Below are 18216 nucleotides of genomic sequence, written 5' to 3'. Positions count from 1 at the left end.
TACCTCATTAAGACTTTATACTCTATTGTCTAGCTACATTGCACTTTCCCTGTAACTGTAACACACTGTTTTGTATTCTAGTATTTTTCCTTGTACTACTCTGATGTACAGTGTAATGAATTGGTTGGTATGAACAGTATGCAATACACGATTTTCATTGTACCTTGGTACATGTGACAATAATAAACCATTCACCATAAACCATTTACAGGCAAGGAGTGGAATTGGATGAAGAATGATGAGAAGCTTCTAGTTTTATTATTTTGAGCATTGAAATTTTGAGTATTGAAATACTAGGTTACCATTTGACTTGAAAGGAGGAAAGAAGTTTTACTTTGGATTTCCATAACTACTGTATCTTTTCTACTTATTTCCAGTTGGACAAGAGCCTATTAACAGCATCGACAGTCTCTGAATACCTCTGGATAATATATGGAAACTCAAAAAGGAAGTCTATGTCAAAGATACATACATTTCCAGGAATTGAAATCAAATGCTGGCAGTGAGGCCACACTTGAGGAAACAACAATGTGTGTTCTCGGCACTGAGCTGCTGACAGGTCAAGATCCCACTCAGCGATTTAACATACATTTCTACCAGGTTATTAGTAATGCATTTAGTAGAGAAAATTCATCCAGTTTTGATTTGCTTCGAAAAGCTTTTGAAGTCTTTGAGAGTCTTTGCATCAATCTTCTGATATACCCATGGAGAAAAGAATTTAAAAGGATTAAAGTGAGTTTTGCCTTTCAGAGTGGGATATTTGTCATTAAGGCAATCAAGGGATATTGGGTTGGTGCAGGAAAGTTGGTTTATTATTGTCACATGTGCTGAGGTACAGTAAAAAAATTGTTTTACATGCCATTCTTACAGATCATTTCATTAGATCACTAGATCGAGGTAGTACAAGGAATAACAATAACAGAATGCAGAATTGCATTTGACATACAAGTTGATAGGGTTGTTGAGATGGCATATGGTGCATTGGCCTTCATTAGTTGGACAAATTAGCTCAAGTACCGCAAGTTAATGCTGCAGCTCTGTAAAATCCTAGTTAGACCGCACTTTGAACATTGTGTTCAGTTCTGGTTGCTTCATTATAGAAAAGACATAGGGTGGGGGGGGGGGGGTGCAGAGGAGATTTACCAGAATATTGCCAGGATTAGAGTGCAAGTTTTTGAGATTATATTGAGTGAGCTAGGGTTTTCTCTTTACAGCAAAGGAGAATGAGAGCTTACTTGACAGAGGTGTACAAGATGATAAGAGGCATAGATCATGTGGAGAACCATAGGCTTTTTCCTCGCTGTGGAAAGGGCTAATCTGTGGGGGCATAACTTTAAAGTGACTGGAGCAAAGTACTTGGGCAGGTGGATTGTCTGAGATAAGTTTCTTACAGAGAGTGGTTGGTGCATGGAACACCCTGCCAGGGATGGTGGTAGAGGCAGACACATTAGAGACATTTATGAAGCTCTTCGCTATCCTCATAGATGAAAGAAAAATGGATTGCTATGTAGGAAAGAAGTGTTAGATTGATCTTAGAGTAGGCTAGAAGGCTGGCACAACATTGGGGTCCAAAGTTCCTGTACTGTGCTGTAATGTTCAATGTTCTATAAAGTGTATGGGGTTGAGTGGGGTCCGGGATCAGCCATGAAGGAATGGCAGAACAGTCTCAATGGGCTGAATGGCCTAATTTTCTCCAATGTCTTATGCTCTAATTGAGATATTGTACAAAATTCACTGTGAATTGTTGGAATTAAGTACTTGTCTTTCTTTTCCAGACCTTCACACCTGCCTTTGTGCACTATGTTTGGACAGCAATGTGCAGACTAGATGCTCTAAAGTTGTTGGCAACCATCGGCTTTTGCCAGGAGCAGGAAGCAGAGACATACTGCTACAAGGGTCCCCAGCAATTGCAACATTTGAGGAAGCTTGCATTTGAGTTCTTCCTCGCCCAGCTGGAATGCAGACGTTTAGCAGACATGCTGGGCAATGAACGAAAGCAAGGTCCTTCTGAAGATGGAATGGGCTGCTTGTGTCTCCTGGGAGAGGGACAAAATGAGCTTCTCATTTTAAAACATAATTGCAGAGTTAATTTGGGAAAACTGAGTGTAAGAGAGGGATACATTTTAGAGAAGCATTGGCCACACACATCCCTTTTAACATATTCACTAAACAGAGAAAATGAAGAAGGAAAGACTACGATATCTTTGCTCCCGAATGAACTGAATTCGGCTTGCAACGCTGTCTCATGTGACAGTCTGATTTAAATTGGGAAAACGAGTACAGAGTTGGGAGCAGAATCAGCAGGTGACTGGAATGATTGGTTACTGAAAGCAAAAGATAATCTCCCAGCGTATCAGCTTGACAATAATCATGAGTTGACGATCAACTTCCAATCCTGTAACTGCCAAACTTGTTGATCACCTCTTGCTTTGTTTAGTTTGTCTATGATGTGGCTTAGCCATTTGCACAGTCTGTTACTTGCAGAATGCCAGCACTCTCCCTTATGATTGCGAGCATGAGTTTTGCTCCTTCACACTAACATTCCGAACAGGCAGTTGCTAGTTGAAAGTACTAAACGCAATCTGTGCAATCAACATAAACAACAGCTTGTATTTTCTTTTAACATAGTAAAACACTATGATGTTTCATCAGTGCCTCATTGAACAAAAAATGATGCTAACTCATAAAAGGCAGATTTTAGGACAAACGACCTTGGTCAGAAACATATTTCAGGGAGTGTTTAGAGGTATCTCGGAAGAGAGAGTGGGTAAAGAACTTCAAAAGGTATGGGCCAGGGCAGGAATTACACAGAGAATGACAGGGTTCTGGGGTGTGTTGTTTTACAGAGAGACCTTGGGATACAAGTACATAGTTTCCTGGAAATGGGAAGACAGATAAAGAAGGAGGCGAGGAGTGTGTTTGGCATGCTTGCCTTCATTGTTTGAAGCAGTGACAATAAGAGTTGGGATATCATGTACCTCTCAGATCTCTTTACCCTTTGATTTTCGACCAGCCATAGGGTATCCATCCTAACTTTGCCTCTTGTGACTTAATATTGTCACCAGCTTTTATTCCTGATTGGGCCTCCAGCATTGCTCCCCCTTGATGGATTTTGGTGTTTTAATCCAAGGTTCTTTTAGAAGTCAGGAATGAGGCATAAAACTCATTGCTTCATGATCGTTTTGTTAAGAGTTGATAAAACAAGAGAAACAGGGGCAGATAGTGGCAGGGAAAGCTTAAGATTCAAGAATATGGCACTTAGCGCAAAACTGCTGTTTTATACCCAGAGGTAAGAAAAAATCGATAGATAAAATTAACCAGTTAGAAAATACTGTACTTAATCAACACTGCAGAACCAAATTAACCAGTGAGAAAACATTTATTCACTTAATACAGAACAAAGCTTCCAGAATGATATAACCATGATAACCACTAGAGGCATATTAAACTGTTATGCATACTATAGTCACTGGGAATCATAGTAAGCAGTTACTTGTATAAAAGAAATTATACAAAATACTAGCAGGTAGTTATTTGTTGTACTACAAAGTAAATGACAATTAAACAGTTGGATCCAACACCCTCTACTTCAAGTGTTAATCCTTTACTTTGCTGTGACTTGAATGCAGTGTGTAGACTTGGCTTGGATAGTGTCTTTCTACACCTCCAGTCCAAACAACACTCCTGAGAATTGTTTCTGCACCTTCTCTATCTTAATGACAGCCTCCCACAGTGTGGTGACCAGAACTATCTCTCTCTCAACTTGCTGTATTTGATTATGCTGCCCTGGAAAAGCGACCAACATAAATACACGATCCATCCCAGACATTCTCTCTTCTACCCTCCTCCCCCTCAGAGGGCAGAAGATATAACAGCCTGAAAGCACAAACCACAAGGCCCAAGAACAGCTTCTGCCCTACTGTTATAAGCTTATTGAACTGAGTTATTTTATGATGAAATAGACTTGACCTCACAGTCTACCTTGTTACGGCCTTGCACGTTATTGTCTGTCTGCACTGCACTTTCTCTGTAACTGAAAACACTTTTTTTTACTGTATTCTCTTACAGCTTTTGCCTTGTTCCACTCCAATACACTGATGTGATGGAATGATCTGGATGGATGGCATGCAAAATAAAGTTTTTTCACTGTACCTTGGTGCATGTGACATTAATAAACCGATTTGACATTACCTCCACGGGTTAAGATTTTATCCATCCTATCTATGCTTCTCATAATTTTATAAAATTCATCAGGTCACCCTTCACTGCCACCATTCCAGAGAACACAATCCAGGTTTGTCCAAATAACCCTTGTAGACAAGGCTCTCTAATCTCAGCAGCATCCTGTTGATCCTTGCCTCCAACCTCACTGAGGACTCCACAGCCTTCTGTAAATGGGCATCCAGAAGTACAGATAATTCTCCTAATGTGACTGAATTAATATTTTATCTAGCTTCAATATGACTTCACAAATTTTATACTCAGTTTCCTAACCAATGAAGGCTGCCGTGTTTCTGTAATGGCAATGAACTCATCCTGAATTTCCCACTGTTTCTGTCATTGATTGCCCACCTTGTTGCAGATGCAGCATGCATTTAGTTATGCTAACTTTAGGCACTTTAGGTTTAATCTTTAAACACTTCCCCATACTCTGGTTCTGTTTGCCGCATGCCTTTATTTTCACTACCTAATTATATTGATAATTACAGTTCTAACTTCCACCTCCAGCCTTATTTCCCAATTTTGTGACTCTTCTCCCTGCCTTGCCAATACTTTGATGGCTCTATAAGACATAAAAATGGTATTGTTGATAGGGAGGAGGGTAGTATGGAGCCCATACTATCAGTTGGTGAGATGGGTAGAGCATTGGCAAATGGAATACTACCCTGATAAGAACAAATAACTCCTGCAAGAAACTGTAGAGAGTTGTAAACACAGCTGAGGACATCACAGAAAGCAGTCTCCCCTCAAAGGACTCTGTCTATACTTCTCGCTGGCTTGGTAAAGTAGCCAACAGAATCAAAGATACCAGTCACCCTGGACATACTCTCTTCTCTTCCTTCCCATCAGGCAGATGACACAAATGCCTGAAAGCATGGACCACTATACAGCTCCTACTCCACTGTGCCAGATGTCTTGAACTGACCTCACATAGAAGTGACCTGAAGTCCCACACCACCAGATTCAAGAGCAGCTATTTCCCTTGAATCATTTGGTTCCTAAACCAGTCTGCACAACCCTAATCACTACCTCAGCAGAGCAACACCATGACCACTTTGATTACCTCACACTGCAATAGAGTTTGTTTAATTTATTCTAATCATGTTCTATCTGGTATAATTTTGTATAATTTATGTTTGACTTGGGTTTTTCTTGTGAATGTTATGCATGTGATGCAATGTGCGTGCTGCAGATATGTTCTTCACTGCTTCTGATAGGCTGGGGATATTTAAGAGACTATTAAGTTTGTGGATGCAATAAAAATCAAAGGTCATGGGTTGTGTGGGAGGGAAGGGTTAGATTGATCAAGGAGTAGATTTATATCTGTCAACACAACATGATGGGCCAAAGGGCATGCACTGTGCTCCACTGTTCTACATTCTGACAATTAACTGGCAAACACAAGAGATTCTGCAGAATCTGGAAAACGGCGTTCTGGCTTTATTCTCCTTCCTTTCCAGCCCTGATGAAGGGCCTTAGTCCAAAACGTCAATTACATCAATGCTGCTGAATTTCTCCAACAATTTGTGTGTGTACATCTGTAGAAATTCACAAGAGTCTTTGGTGACAGACCAAATCCTCTTAAACTCCTAATGAAATGTAGATACTGACATGCCTTCCTTGTAATTTCATCAATACGTCGGGCCCAGGATAGGTCTTCAGAAATGCCAACACCCAGGAGCTTGAAAGAACTATTTGACATCTGTAGCTGTCACACTACATTCTGAACACAAGAGATTCTGCAGATGCTGGAAATCTTGAGCAGCACACAAAAAAAGGAACTCAGCAAGTTGTACATCATCTATGGAGGGGAAGTCAGCATTGATCTTTCAGACTGAGAATGTTCATCAGGATTGGAAGAAAAATCTTAGCCTGAACGTGGAGAAGACAAAGGAAATCATTATAGACTTCAGGAAGGTTTCTCCACCATTTTGTGTGTATTGCTTGTTTCTAACTACATTATATGGTTATATACATTATATACATGGTTAAATGACTATATGGTGAAATAACAATAAACTTGACTTAACTTGACTTGAGTTGAGTGAGGCAGAAGTTAGAAGCCAGAACCGAATGGTTAAGGGGATATGCCAGAAACACTACATTCTGAATTCTGATTTCCTTTTGTACCACACTGATAAACTTATGTGTGGAATTTTCTGTCTGGACGACATGCAAACGACAATAATAAAATTCCAATTTAATCACAAGGCATAGAAAACTGCAGACCAGGAGCTGTTAGCATGTACGGTCGTATATTAATGCTAGCCAGAACCGAAAGAATTGTGGGCTGAATGGCCTATCACCTAACGTCGATGTGGAGATAGTGCGCACACGCAAGGCCGATGGGCGGGGTTTGGTTGTCAATCGAGGGGTTGCGGACCAAACGTTGACACCGCAGCGAGCAGGCGCACTGTTTGGGGCGGGACGTTGGTGGGGTTGCGGTGACGCTTCGACGAAATCGTGACGTCTCCTTAGCTCCAAATGTCGCAAGGTGCTGCGCCTGCGCATTGGTGCCGCGACCGTTCATCGGGAGGGAGAAGGGGCGGGACCTCAACTGCCGATCATGTGCTACAGCGGGGTCTGACGGGAAGGACAAGGGAAAGGGGGGCTCAACATGGCGCTGTTCGGTTGGGGCCGGTCTTGAGGGAAGCGCAGGGGGGTCGGTGTCGTCGTCAGGGGCACAACCCCACGAATACGCAGCGGTGATGGCTCAGTGCGTGCAGAGCGTCCAGGAGTTCATTCAGGACACCTTTGTGCCCATGGTGGCTGTACTGTGCAGCGAGGCGGCCGAGAGGTCTACGCGGAAAAACAACCTGACGTTCGCCGAGTTGGTCAGGCCTTTCTGCCGCCTGACGTCCGAAGGTGGGTGTTGGGAGGTGAGGGCGATGCTGGCTGTAGTGTCACCCCTACCCCCTCGCTGTCTCTTGGGCCTCCACCCAATCGCCTATGCATCGGATTGGCCGTGTTGTTTCCCCCTCCTCGATCCTTCGGGACTGACCGGGGGTAACTGTTGCCCCAACATTTATCTTTTCTGTGGGGCTAGAATTGAGCCGTCGTTCTGAATCCCCCTTCACCTCGGGGCTGTGTTGTGGCTGTTGCCTTAATGCGCCTCCTTTCCCTATTGGCTCTAATCTTCCCATGGGTCTGGTGGCGGCTGTTGGTACCTCCGCCCCTTCTCTGCTGAGTGGGACTGTCACCCCTTTTTAGTACAACATACTTGTAAGCAAAGACTGCTTACTTTGTGTACCTTGGCTGCCAAGTTTGTACCAACAGTGAGAACACTTCAGGAATAAATAAGATTGTGAAGGTGAAGAGAAAGGGGCATTGGGCAAGTTTCAGTGTCTGTTTTGTGAGAAGATATAGTTTTGTATCTGAAGGGGTTGTATTTGTGTAACTAATTTCTTTCAGGATTTCTGAAAATACTTGGTAGCTGGTGAATTGTGATCAGTTTTGTATTATCAGTAGCTCAGATGTGACATGTTTCCACAACAGTAGAGGTGCAAAGACTCATCTATTAAATTATGTTGGTTGAATGATTGGTTTTAACCAGGCTATCAGTGAGAACTCTTCTGCTACTTGAAATGGTGCAGTGGGATCTTTTGCATGCAGTCAAGGGGCCAGGGAAAGCATTCACCTCCTGCTTAAGACAGTATTCCTGTTTGTTTTCACTGGGGATTTTGTGCTTGATTTTCTCAAGTAAGAGTTGAAACCACCAATTTCTGTTTAATGGAGATAACTGCTTCCCACTGAGTCACAACAATTTACAATGATCAGTTTTGAATGACTTGTTTTAGCTCTATATTTTATTCATGTGATGCACATGGTTTGAAATCAGTGTTCAGATTTTTCAGAGTTATTAAATTCCAGTGTAAGATATTGTCAAGTTATGTCTTTTAGGATTGTGGACTTATTACAAGACAGAAGGGACTGATTCAGCTTATTAAGCTGATGCAGGCTTCCTATAATAGTGCCCAGGTTAGAAACTTTTCTAGCTCTTCCATAACTGCACAATATCAGAATCAGGTTTATAAACTCTGACATTTGTGATTAAATTTGTTTAGTGGCGGCACACAGAACGAAAAAGCAATTCAGAGTGAAGTTGGAGACTCAATCAGATGTGTGTCAGCTGTGATATGGTTTGCATGCAAATACATTCTATAAGATGAACTCTAACATTGACTGAACTTTTATGTGCATTTTAAAAGGGAATGAAACTAGATGTGCAAGTTCATGCAACAGCTGTTGACCCTCCTCTGATATCAATTTTAGAGGCCTACGTCAGAACATCCTTCAGGAGGATGAACCCTTGAGGCATCACTGAAAATTGTGCCAACCAACTGGCAGCGGTGTTCAGGACATCTTCAATCTCTTACTGCTGCAGTCAGAGGTTCCCACCTGAATCAAAAGGATAATAATCATATCAGTGCCAAGAAGAGCAGGATGAGGTGCCTCAGTGATCACCACGTAGCATTCTTAAAGGAAGTTACCAGGAAAGTGGATGAAGGCAAGGCAATGGATGTTGACTACATCGGCTTTAGCAAGGGGCTTAACAAGGTCCAACATGGGAGGTTGGTCAGGAAGATTCAGTTGCTTGGCATTTAGGATGAGGTAGTAAATTGTGTTAGACATTGTCTTTGTGGGAGAAGCCAGAGAGTGGTAGTTGATGGTTGCCTCTGACTAGTGGAGTGCCACAGGGCTCGTTGTTTGAAATCTATATCAATGAACTGGATGATGATGATGAAGTTAACTGGATCAGCAAGTTTGCAGGTGACTCCAGGTTTGGGGGTGTAGTGGACAGCAAGGAAGGCTATTGTAACTTGTAGGATTTATGGCAGATGGAATTTAATGCAGACAAATGTGAGGTATTGCACTTTGGTAGGACCAACAAGGGTAGGTCTTACACAGTGTACGGTAGGGCACTGAGGAATGTGGTAGAACAAAATGAACTGGGAATATAGGTCCATGATTTATTGAAAGTGGCGTCAAAGGTAGATGAGGTCCTAAAGAAAGCTTTTGGCATGTAGACTTTCATAAATCAACATATTGACTACGGGAGATGGATGTTTTAGTTGTATAAGACATTGGTGAGGGCTGATTTGGAGAACTGTCTGTTTTGGTCACCTACCTACGGGAAAGATGTAAATAAGGTTGAAAGAGTACAGAGAAAATTTACAACAATGTTGTCAGGTCTGGAGGACCTGAGTTGTAAGGAAAGATTGAATAGGTTAGGATCTTATTCCTTGGAACGTAGAAGATTGAGAGGAGATGTGATAGAGACGTACAAAATTGTGAGAGATGTAGACAGGGTAAATGCAAGCAGGATTTTTTTCACAGGTTGGGTGGGACTACAACCAGATGTCTTGGGTTAAAAGTGTAAGAGGAACATAAGAAATTTTTTGCTGTGGGTCGTGAGAGAGTGGAATGAGTTGCTATCACAAGTTGTGAAATCAATTCCATTGTTTGAGAAGTTTGGATCGGTATATGGATGGCAGGGGTATGGAGGGTTATAGTCATGGTGCAGCTCATGGGTGTAGGCAATTTGTGGTTTCAGCATGAACTCTGTGATATCATCTGTGGTGTGTTTGGAGAGGTTGATCATGGGCTACAGCAGATGCAATCTCACTGATTCTCCATTTGGTTTTGGACCACTGGACAACAACAATATCTACGTCAGCCTACTTTTTATAACTCATCATTCAATGCCATCATATTCTCAGTACTAAACAACAATTTTTCCTTGTGAATTATCCAGCTTTTCTTTTTAAAAGCCACACTTGAATTAGTTTCCAGAATTTTGAAGATGTCCTTGAAGGTGGAGAGGATTGTGCTTTTGATGGAACTGGCTGTGTCTGCAGCCTCCTTCCATCCTGTGCATTGGAGCCTCTTTATCAGTTGGTGATGAAACTGGTCAGACTGCTCTTCATGGTACAGCCTAAGTGGGGAAGAGGAAGAAAGGATTCTGTAATATCAGAACTCTAATTGCTCAAAGTTGAGGCACACTTTAACAAAACCACCCTCTGATGCAAAGGAAGAATTAGGGTTTATTTCCAGGGAATGAGATAAAGTATGGTAATTCTCTAATCAATGTGGCTTAAAGCACATTTGTGGATTGTTTCTATTATGGTTGGTATATTACGCAAAAGATAAAGGTGCTTATGTGGGTTCAGAAAATGTTTTGCAAGGATGAAGTCAGTAATGCAAGGGCATTTATATCAGGAAAGGTTGAGTAGACTGGATCTCTTTTCTCCTGAGAAGTTTGAAATATGACATAATGGACGTCTATATGTTTCACATTCTGGCAAAATTTAGGGAATACTGTCTTAAGGTTGGTTTGATTGAACTCACCAACTATAATGAAGGCACTGTCAGGGTGGACAGATGGTTGCTTATTAATAACATTATGCAGTCGTGCTATTGTTAACATAGTGTGGATCACTGTGACATAAACAACTGAATTCTCAGCAGATGGAAAGGCCTGCACTTCATGAGATATTCTAAGCTGGGACAGCAGCATGGCAGTTTGTGCATCAAGCATTGCTGACATGAATGCATAAGCCACTGCTGGAATATTGCGTTGTGTTAGCCTGGTTGGTCATGCGGCTTCTAACTGCACTGGGTACATTATGATCCAACCAGGTTACAGTGAATATCATACACAGCAGTTGAGGAAATTCTTTTGCGTGATAAGTCTCAGTCTGATTTCATTCATTTTATTAGCAATTGATTGGGTGTTTGCAAAGAATACGCTCAGAAGTGGGGGGGCTTCAAAGGAGTAGCTCTTAGCCTTGCGAGGATCCAGGCTTGCTTACCGTGTTTCTGCTTCCCCTCATTGCATGCCTCCTGGTTGGGGCTTGTGTGTGGTTTTGTCCCAGTGTTATTCCTGACAGTGTGTTCTGCAAGAGTGACCAGAGAGTTCTTAATACACTGGATATTGATATTCAGGAGTTCTTGTTGGTTCTATTGTAGACCATTCGCCTGATTCAGTTGGATATTTGCAAGGAGTAAGTTTTGGCCTAGTGAAGATCCCGATTTGATTACCATGGTTCTGCTTCATCTGCAGCATCTCCCAGCTGGGGCTGGTTATGGTGATCTCTGAAAGTATAATCAGCGAGACCAAGAAGCTGATTGTAGACTTCAGAAGGAAGCCGGAGTTCATGAGCCACCCCTCATTGGAGGATCAGAGATGGAGATGGTTAGAAACTGTAAATTCGGAGGAATTATTTTGGAGGACCTGCCCTTGTCCCAACACGCAAGTACAATTACAAAGAAAGTACAGCAGCGTCTCTACTTTCTCAGGTATTTGCGAAGTTTCAACATGCCATCTAAAACTTCGATAAACTTCTATAGATGTGTAGTGGATGTTATATTGGCTGTCTGCATCACCACCTGGTATGGAAACACTAATGCCCTTGAATGGAAAATCCGACTAAGTATGGCCCAGTCTATCATGGGTATAGCCCTCCCAACCATTGAGCACATCTACAAGAAATGCTGCCGCATGAAAACGGCATCCATCATCAGGATCCCCATCACCCAGGACATGCTCTCTTCTAGCTGCTGCCATTAGAAGAGGTACAAGAGTCTCAGGGCCCATACCACCAGGGTCAAGAACAGTTATTAGCCCTCAGTCATCAGGCTCATGAGCCAAAGGGGGTAACTGCATGCAACTTCACTTGCCCCATCACTGAAATGTTCCCATAGCAATGGACTCAACTTTCAAGGACTCTTAATCTCATGTTCTCTATTTATTTATATTATTTTTTTCTTTTATTATTTGCACATTTTGTTGTCTTCTGCACTCTGGTTGAATGCCCTAGTTGGGCTGTCTTTCATTAATTTGGTTATGGTTATTCTATAGATTTTTTGAGTGTGGCTGCAAAAAAGATTAATCTGTTGTGTCTGGTGACATATACACTTTGGTAATAAAATTTACTCTGAACTTCTGTGAAAGTGAGCTGAGAGCTCTAAATACTCTCAGGGCACTTGATAGTCAGAAGTTCCTGTTGCCTTGGGGACCTTGAAGCTGCTGCGACTGTGCGGTGACATCTGTCACCACGTTAATAGTGGGGAAGGCTGAGCAGTGCCTGTATTATATTCAGAGAGAGCAAATCTGCCCCAAAAGCTGCTGGTAAACTTACCGATGTGTAATTGAGAGCATACTGACCTACGGCATGACAGTATTGTACAATTTTTGCAGCAAGATCGATCAGAAAGGACTATAGCAAGTTATCAGGACTGCACAGAACATCATTGGGAACTACCTACAACTCTCAATGTCTTTGGTGGGCTTGCCAACTCGTGATGGAGTCATCCCACTGCAATAATCACCTGTTCAACCTCCTACCACCTGGCGGATTTACAGGACATCTGCACGGCCATCCAGTCTGAAAAACAACTATCCCCAAGGCTGTCATGCAACTAAGCAATGCCTTCTCACCCTCCCATCATCCGTGGGTTCCATGGACAATCTATCAGCATAGTTCTTGATGCACCTCTGCCCCCTGACCCTTAACAAAGGGTGCCCCTCAGGGCAGTGTCCTAAGCCCCCTCCTTTACCCTGTATACCCATGACTGTTGCCACCCACAGCTCCAATCTGCTAATTAAATTTGCTGAAGATACTACATTGATTGGCCTAATCTCAAATAATAATGAGGCAGCCTACAGAGAAGTCTTCACCCTGACACAGTGGTGTCAAGAAAACAACCTCTCCCTCAATGTCGCAAAAACAATGGAGCTGGTTGTGGACTACATGAGGAATGGAGACAGGCTAACCCCTATTGACATCAATGGATCTGGGGTTGAGAGGAGGAACAGCTTTAAGTTCCTTGGCATCCACGTATGGTCTGTACATACCGGCTATGTGGCGAAAAAGTCACAACAGCACCTCTTTCACCTCAGATCATTGAAGGAAGTTTGGTGTGGGCCCCCAGATCTTAAAGAACTTTCTACAGGGGCACAACTGAGAGCATCCTGACTGGCTGCATCACTGCCTGGTATGGGAACTGTACTTCCCACTCTTTTGGACATTTACAAAGACAAGTGTTTAAAAAGGGCCTGAAGGATCACTGGAGACCTGAGTCACCCCAACTGCAATCTATTCCAGCTACTACAATCCGGGAAACAGTACTGCAACATAAAAGCCAGTACCAATGGGCTCCAGGCCAGCTTCTTCCACCAAACCATCAGACTGATTAATTTGTGCCTATACAATTGTATTTCTACATTATATTGACTGTCCTGTTCTACATACTACTTATTATAAATTACTGTACATTGCACATTTTGACGGAGACATAAAAATCTTTACGTTACTCATGTATGTGAAGGATGTAAGTAATAAAGTGTACTTTATTACACTTTAAAATAATAAAGTGTATTATTACACTTGCCAATATGCTGTTTTTGCCTTGAATGCTGTACCACTGCAATCTACATTGTACTCAGCAATGACAAAGTTCTAACTAATCTAACCTACAGGTTGTTTGGGAGCAGCACTTAAATGTTGTTACCTATTCTGGCAACAATGACATACCCACTATGTTCGTCAGAACAATACTGAACACAAATACTGAATACTGAACAAGAAACAAATCAACAATAGCAAAACGAGCTTCTTTCCTCCCTCCCACCCATCCACACAAATGAACAGGTCTTCAACTCCACGACAGGCCTCCAGATTTCAACCATTGGGCTTCTGAACTTCAATTGACCTTCAAGCTCCAATCTTCAGTACTGATCCGCAGACTAGCCGATGATGGGACCTTGAACTTGTGTGCACCCACTGACTGGCCCTCATGCCTCCTGCTTGCACAGCTTTTGAGCCCACAGCCAATGCCTGGACTTACTATGGCCCTGGCTTTGGCATGGAGAGGAGACCTGGACTGTAGATATTTTTTGTCACTCATCCACGTTGTTGGACTTTTACTGTGGAGCATGGAGCAAAGACCATGAAGTCTTCCGTATCCTTGTACCTAAACTCTGATGTATAACTCTCCTCTCTGTTCCTGAAACCATCCTAATGAACTTAAAAAAAAAACCAAAAGTCTTGATTGAGTTTGCAGCTCGGTGCCAACTTAAGGGGGAAAAATTCCCATTTCCATGAAATTTTATTCTGAATCTGGAAAAAAGAGATACAGTTTCAGAATCTGTAACCTTTAATGTTTTTATTTGGTCACTACATATATTTTTTCCTACTGTCTGTTCCCATTTTTTTTTAATCAGGCACCTTTTCTAATCCTGGTCACTTTTATAAAGTAAATGTCTTCTATTCACTGTAGATTATTTCATTAATCTTAAATTATTGTATTTTCATCTGTAGGAAACATTTTCCGTTTATTTCAGTTTATCCTTTTTATATTAAACACCGATATTAAATCTGCTATCAGCTGTCTTTTTAAAAATTGTAACCCCCAAATTCACCCATAAATCTGTATCTCTTGAATCATACTCCAATTCAGTAGTTCGTTTGGACTTTTCACACCTTATCCAAAGTGTGTTACACAGGATGCATGTTTTCAAGTTTAATTAAGGTTTGCCATAATCTTATGGGTATGTTTACAAATATAGCGCAGAATACTGAGGCTTTATCAATGGTTCTAACTGCAGCATCCTTGAAGTACATGTATGCAAATATTTTCTAATACTTGAATATAGTTGAGCTGTGGTTCAGTTGGTAGCATTCCTTCCCAATTGGGAGTTTGTCAGTTCAGATCCTACTTAAAATGAACACAAATACGCAGAATAGGACTGAGCAGATTTTAGACGATTCAATCAACCAAGGCTTTTTGTTGCCTTTCTGGGGAAAATGGGTGCAAAAAAAAAGTCCATGACAATATTTTGTCAGGAAACAGGAAATGTTCTGTTCAGACAATTCACCAAAAGTATAACTCAACTATTTGTGATATTTCTGGGTCCATCCATACTGGATGCTGTATTTTTAATAATGAACACTGGTAGAATATTTTGGTCTCTTGAAATCATGAACAATGTTGGCCAACTGCTTAATTAGTTCTGTACAACATCATGAGCCAAGCAGCCTGTTCCTGTCTCTCTGTTATATTTTAAATGCAAGCTTGATTAGTCCTTTCTCAATTTTATTCAAATAAAATTTTTGAAACACTCGACAGGTCAGATAGCATTTGTGGACGGTTTTCCAACACATACCTTTTTCTCTTTTGGCAGATGCATTCTGATTTGCTTTATGTTTTCAGCATTTTTTCTTTCCATATTTGTAGGTTTTTTGATTTTCCTGTTTAAAATTTATTACTTTGTAATTTGTATTGAATTTCATTAGTTATGTGAGCATGATTCTATTCAAAAAGGCATGAGAGCTTCTGTTTTATAACAAATTCAAGGCAGGTTATATTTCAAAGTTCGTGTTCAATGTAAATTTATTATGTAGTTTTGAGATTCATTTTCTGCCTGTATTTATCTGGAGAAAAGGAAATATGTTAGAGTTTGATAAAAACATATGTAAATGAAGACTTGACAATGTGAAAGAAAAATAATCCTGAGAGTGGAGTTGTAAAGAGTCCTTGAAAACAAGGGGAACAAATTCAGAATAGTGGTGAAAGAAGTGTTGCTGATTCTGTGTCATACATTAGGAAATATGGAGCAGAATCAGTAGGACCAGGGCATTGGTTTAGCAGAAGGTCTGGAAATTCAGGGCAATTAGAATGAAAGTATTCAAGTTTTTGATAGGGGCGATGAACTTTATGTTGATAAGATTTTGGTTAGCAGAAGATCCATTCTTAGAATAGAATACCTTGAGAGAGGTGAGACCTTTTCTTGAGACTGAGTTGTGATTCAAATGTGCTACCTGAAAAGGTGCTGAAATTAAATCCTGCTTAGTATTCGACGAGCAATAGCATACAAGTCTTCTCCAGGTTATGAATACCTGATTTGTGTGCACCCCATATATAGAGCATTTCGGAGACCGGTATTATTAATTTGCCAGCTGGTGCAGGATTGTGGGCATCTTTTGCCCTGAACTCCTAGTGGCTACATGTCCAACTTAAGAGCTGCTTGAATAAAAGTTGCAAGGCATGAGGGTGAGAGCCCAATTAATTGGATAGTGCTTTCAAGAATTGAGTTGAATGCTGTTCACAAATGTGGCGATCTCTTATAGGGCGAGTAATGTATTTCAGTTAACTATATAGCTTTATAATTGGTATTGAATAGAAAGAAGTCTTCACTGTTGTGCTGGCAATGAGACTTGGGTAAGTCTGGATGATAATTTTTCTTTCTTTGCCTATTTTTCTTCATCTAGTTCATATGCGAGATCCTAACAACCAGAGTCATGTTATTAAAAACCTGAGGATCAATGTCACCAGCATTGTCACTCAACCGCCGCAACAGGCTACGATTCGGAAGCTTTTAAGTGAGGTGGTTTCTGCTTGTCAGCCTGCAGAAGGATTGGTTGCTAATGTGATTACAGCAGGAGATTATGATCTTAACATCAGTGGTAAGCTTTCAGTTTCATGTTTTTTAATTATTCTGCACATTAGCGGTAGCTTATGAAAACTGGTTCAAGATTTCACTTCATTTTGGGTATTCAAAATTAAGTCAATACAGTGGTATTTCTTAATCACTTTTCCTGACCACTATATTTGCATGTTTCACTGGCAGTTTGAATTAAATGTTATACAGTAGTCTTAAGACATGGAAAACCTGGTGTTCTGTGGATTGAGAATTATTTTTGTGATCTATCTGTGCAGTAATTAAAAGCTGGTATGTAGTTTTCCATGGATCTGTTGTATGTTTTAGAGATAATATTGACTAAATTATATTTGAGCTGCTACTATTTCCCCTACTTGCATATTTTTTGAAATAACACTGTGGGTGATTCAGTATTAAATATGTTTTGCATCCTATCTATGTTTTTAAAGTAACTTTTAAGATATCTTAACAGTTCAATTATGTTGCAAAAGAAGCCAGAGTGATTTGACAAAAATCAGGATGCCAGTGTAGTCTTGAAGTACCATTTGCCAAGCATTGCCTCCCATGCTTTTGTATACTTGGTTTATATGCATTTCTGCTTGGATAGTTTGAGTACTTTTTTTGGGCCAGATTATTTCAGAGCTTTGCAATTAATTTGAGGTTCTGTTCTCTTCCCCGTTTGAAATGTTTTCTCTGTCCATCCCTTTTTGGTTTCTCTTGTGTTTTCTTGCTCAAACTTTTTGCTTCCTCAGCAGTTCACACAATTCTTCTGTGATAACCTCAACACACCTTGCAACTTTTTTATGCATTGTTGACCCTTTTTTTTATATAAAAGAAGCCCAAGAGATATATTTTGAATCCAGAACATATCTTGTTCTATCCAGAGCCAACTTGGGGAGGAAGTAGAAACAACCACGTAACATATTTTTACTGATGAGTACTATAACAAGTGCACTGTGGGCACAGAATGATTCCAGATCCAAATATGTTTTGAGGTTCAAAACTAAAATTTCTCTTGTCATCCCAGACAATTCCTAGTGCATGTATCCTACTAAACTGATGCTGCACATTTTGTCAAGTTAAGAATTCATCTTGTAGTGTTTTGGAGACAAAAGAAAAAACATTGCAACATAAATGTATTCTTAGTTTGTGGTCTTGCATCAGTCCATCACTCCTGATCTTTGGTAGGTTAGGCCAGTGAAGGCATACATAGATTCAGATTGATTGCAACCTTCAAATGGTTGTCACTTTGGCTACCACCTCACTTTTGGAGTCTTTGCCATGCATAGGTCACAATGGAGTGAATGCTTTGCAATGAGACAGAAGCCTTTTTCTGAAGGGTAAGCACAACAAAGACTGAAGATTCCCACTTCTACTATGATATTAGTGTCATAGTTGTACAGCACTGAAATGAGCCCTTCTACCCATCGCTCCTATGCTGACTTTTTTGTCCTCTTACTTTAACCAATTTCACTTTTCAATTGTGCTTTTGATTTTTTTTAATCCAAGCTGAACCCTGGAGTTGAGCAAAAAAGCAGTGTGTGACTTGTGCT

At 40.9% G+C, this 18216-nt stretch overlaps 1 protein-coding gene across 3 annotated transcripts in view; it reads left to right on the top strand.

The window, feature by feature from the left end:
* The first annotated feature begins 6789 nt into the window (after positions 1-6789).
* Positions 6790-18216, top strand: part of trappc8 (trafficking protein particle complex subunit 8) — a 159593-nt gene continuing 148166 nt past the window's right edge. For all 3 annotated transcript variants that reach the window (XM_073045993.1, XM_073046003.1, XM_073045986.1), the window contains exons 1-2: positions 6790-7086; positions 16494-16688. In XM_073045993.1, coding sequence (XP_072902094.1) covers positions 6930-7086; positions 16494-16688 — 352 coding nt within the window. In that variant the 5' untranslated portion in view covers positions 6790-6929. The remainder of the gene's footprint in view (positions 7087-16493; positions 16689-18216) is intronic.

This window comes from Hemitrygon akajei, chromosome 1 (genome assembly GCF_048418815.1).
Source record: "Hemitrygon akajei chromosome 1, sHemAka1.3, whole genome shotgun sequence".
Lineage (NCBI taxonomy): Eukaryota > Metazoa > Chordata > Chondrichthyes > Myliobatiformes > Dasyatidae > Hemitrygon > Hemitrygon akajei.
This window is presented reverse-complemented; position numbering and strand designations above follow the sequence as displayed.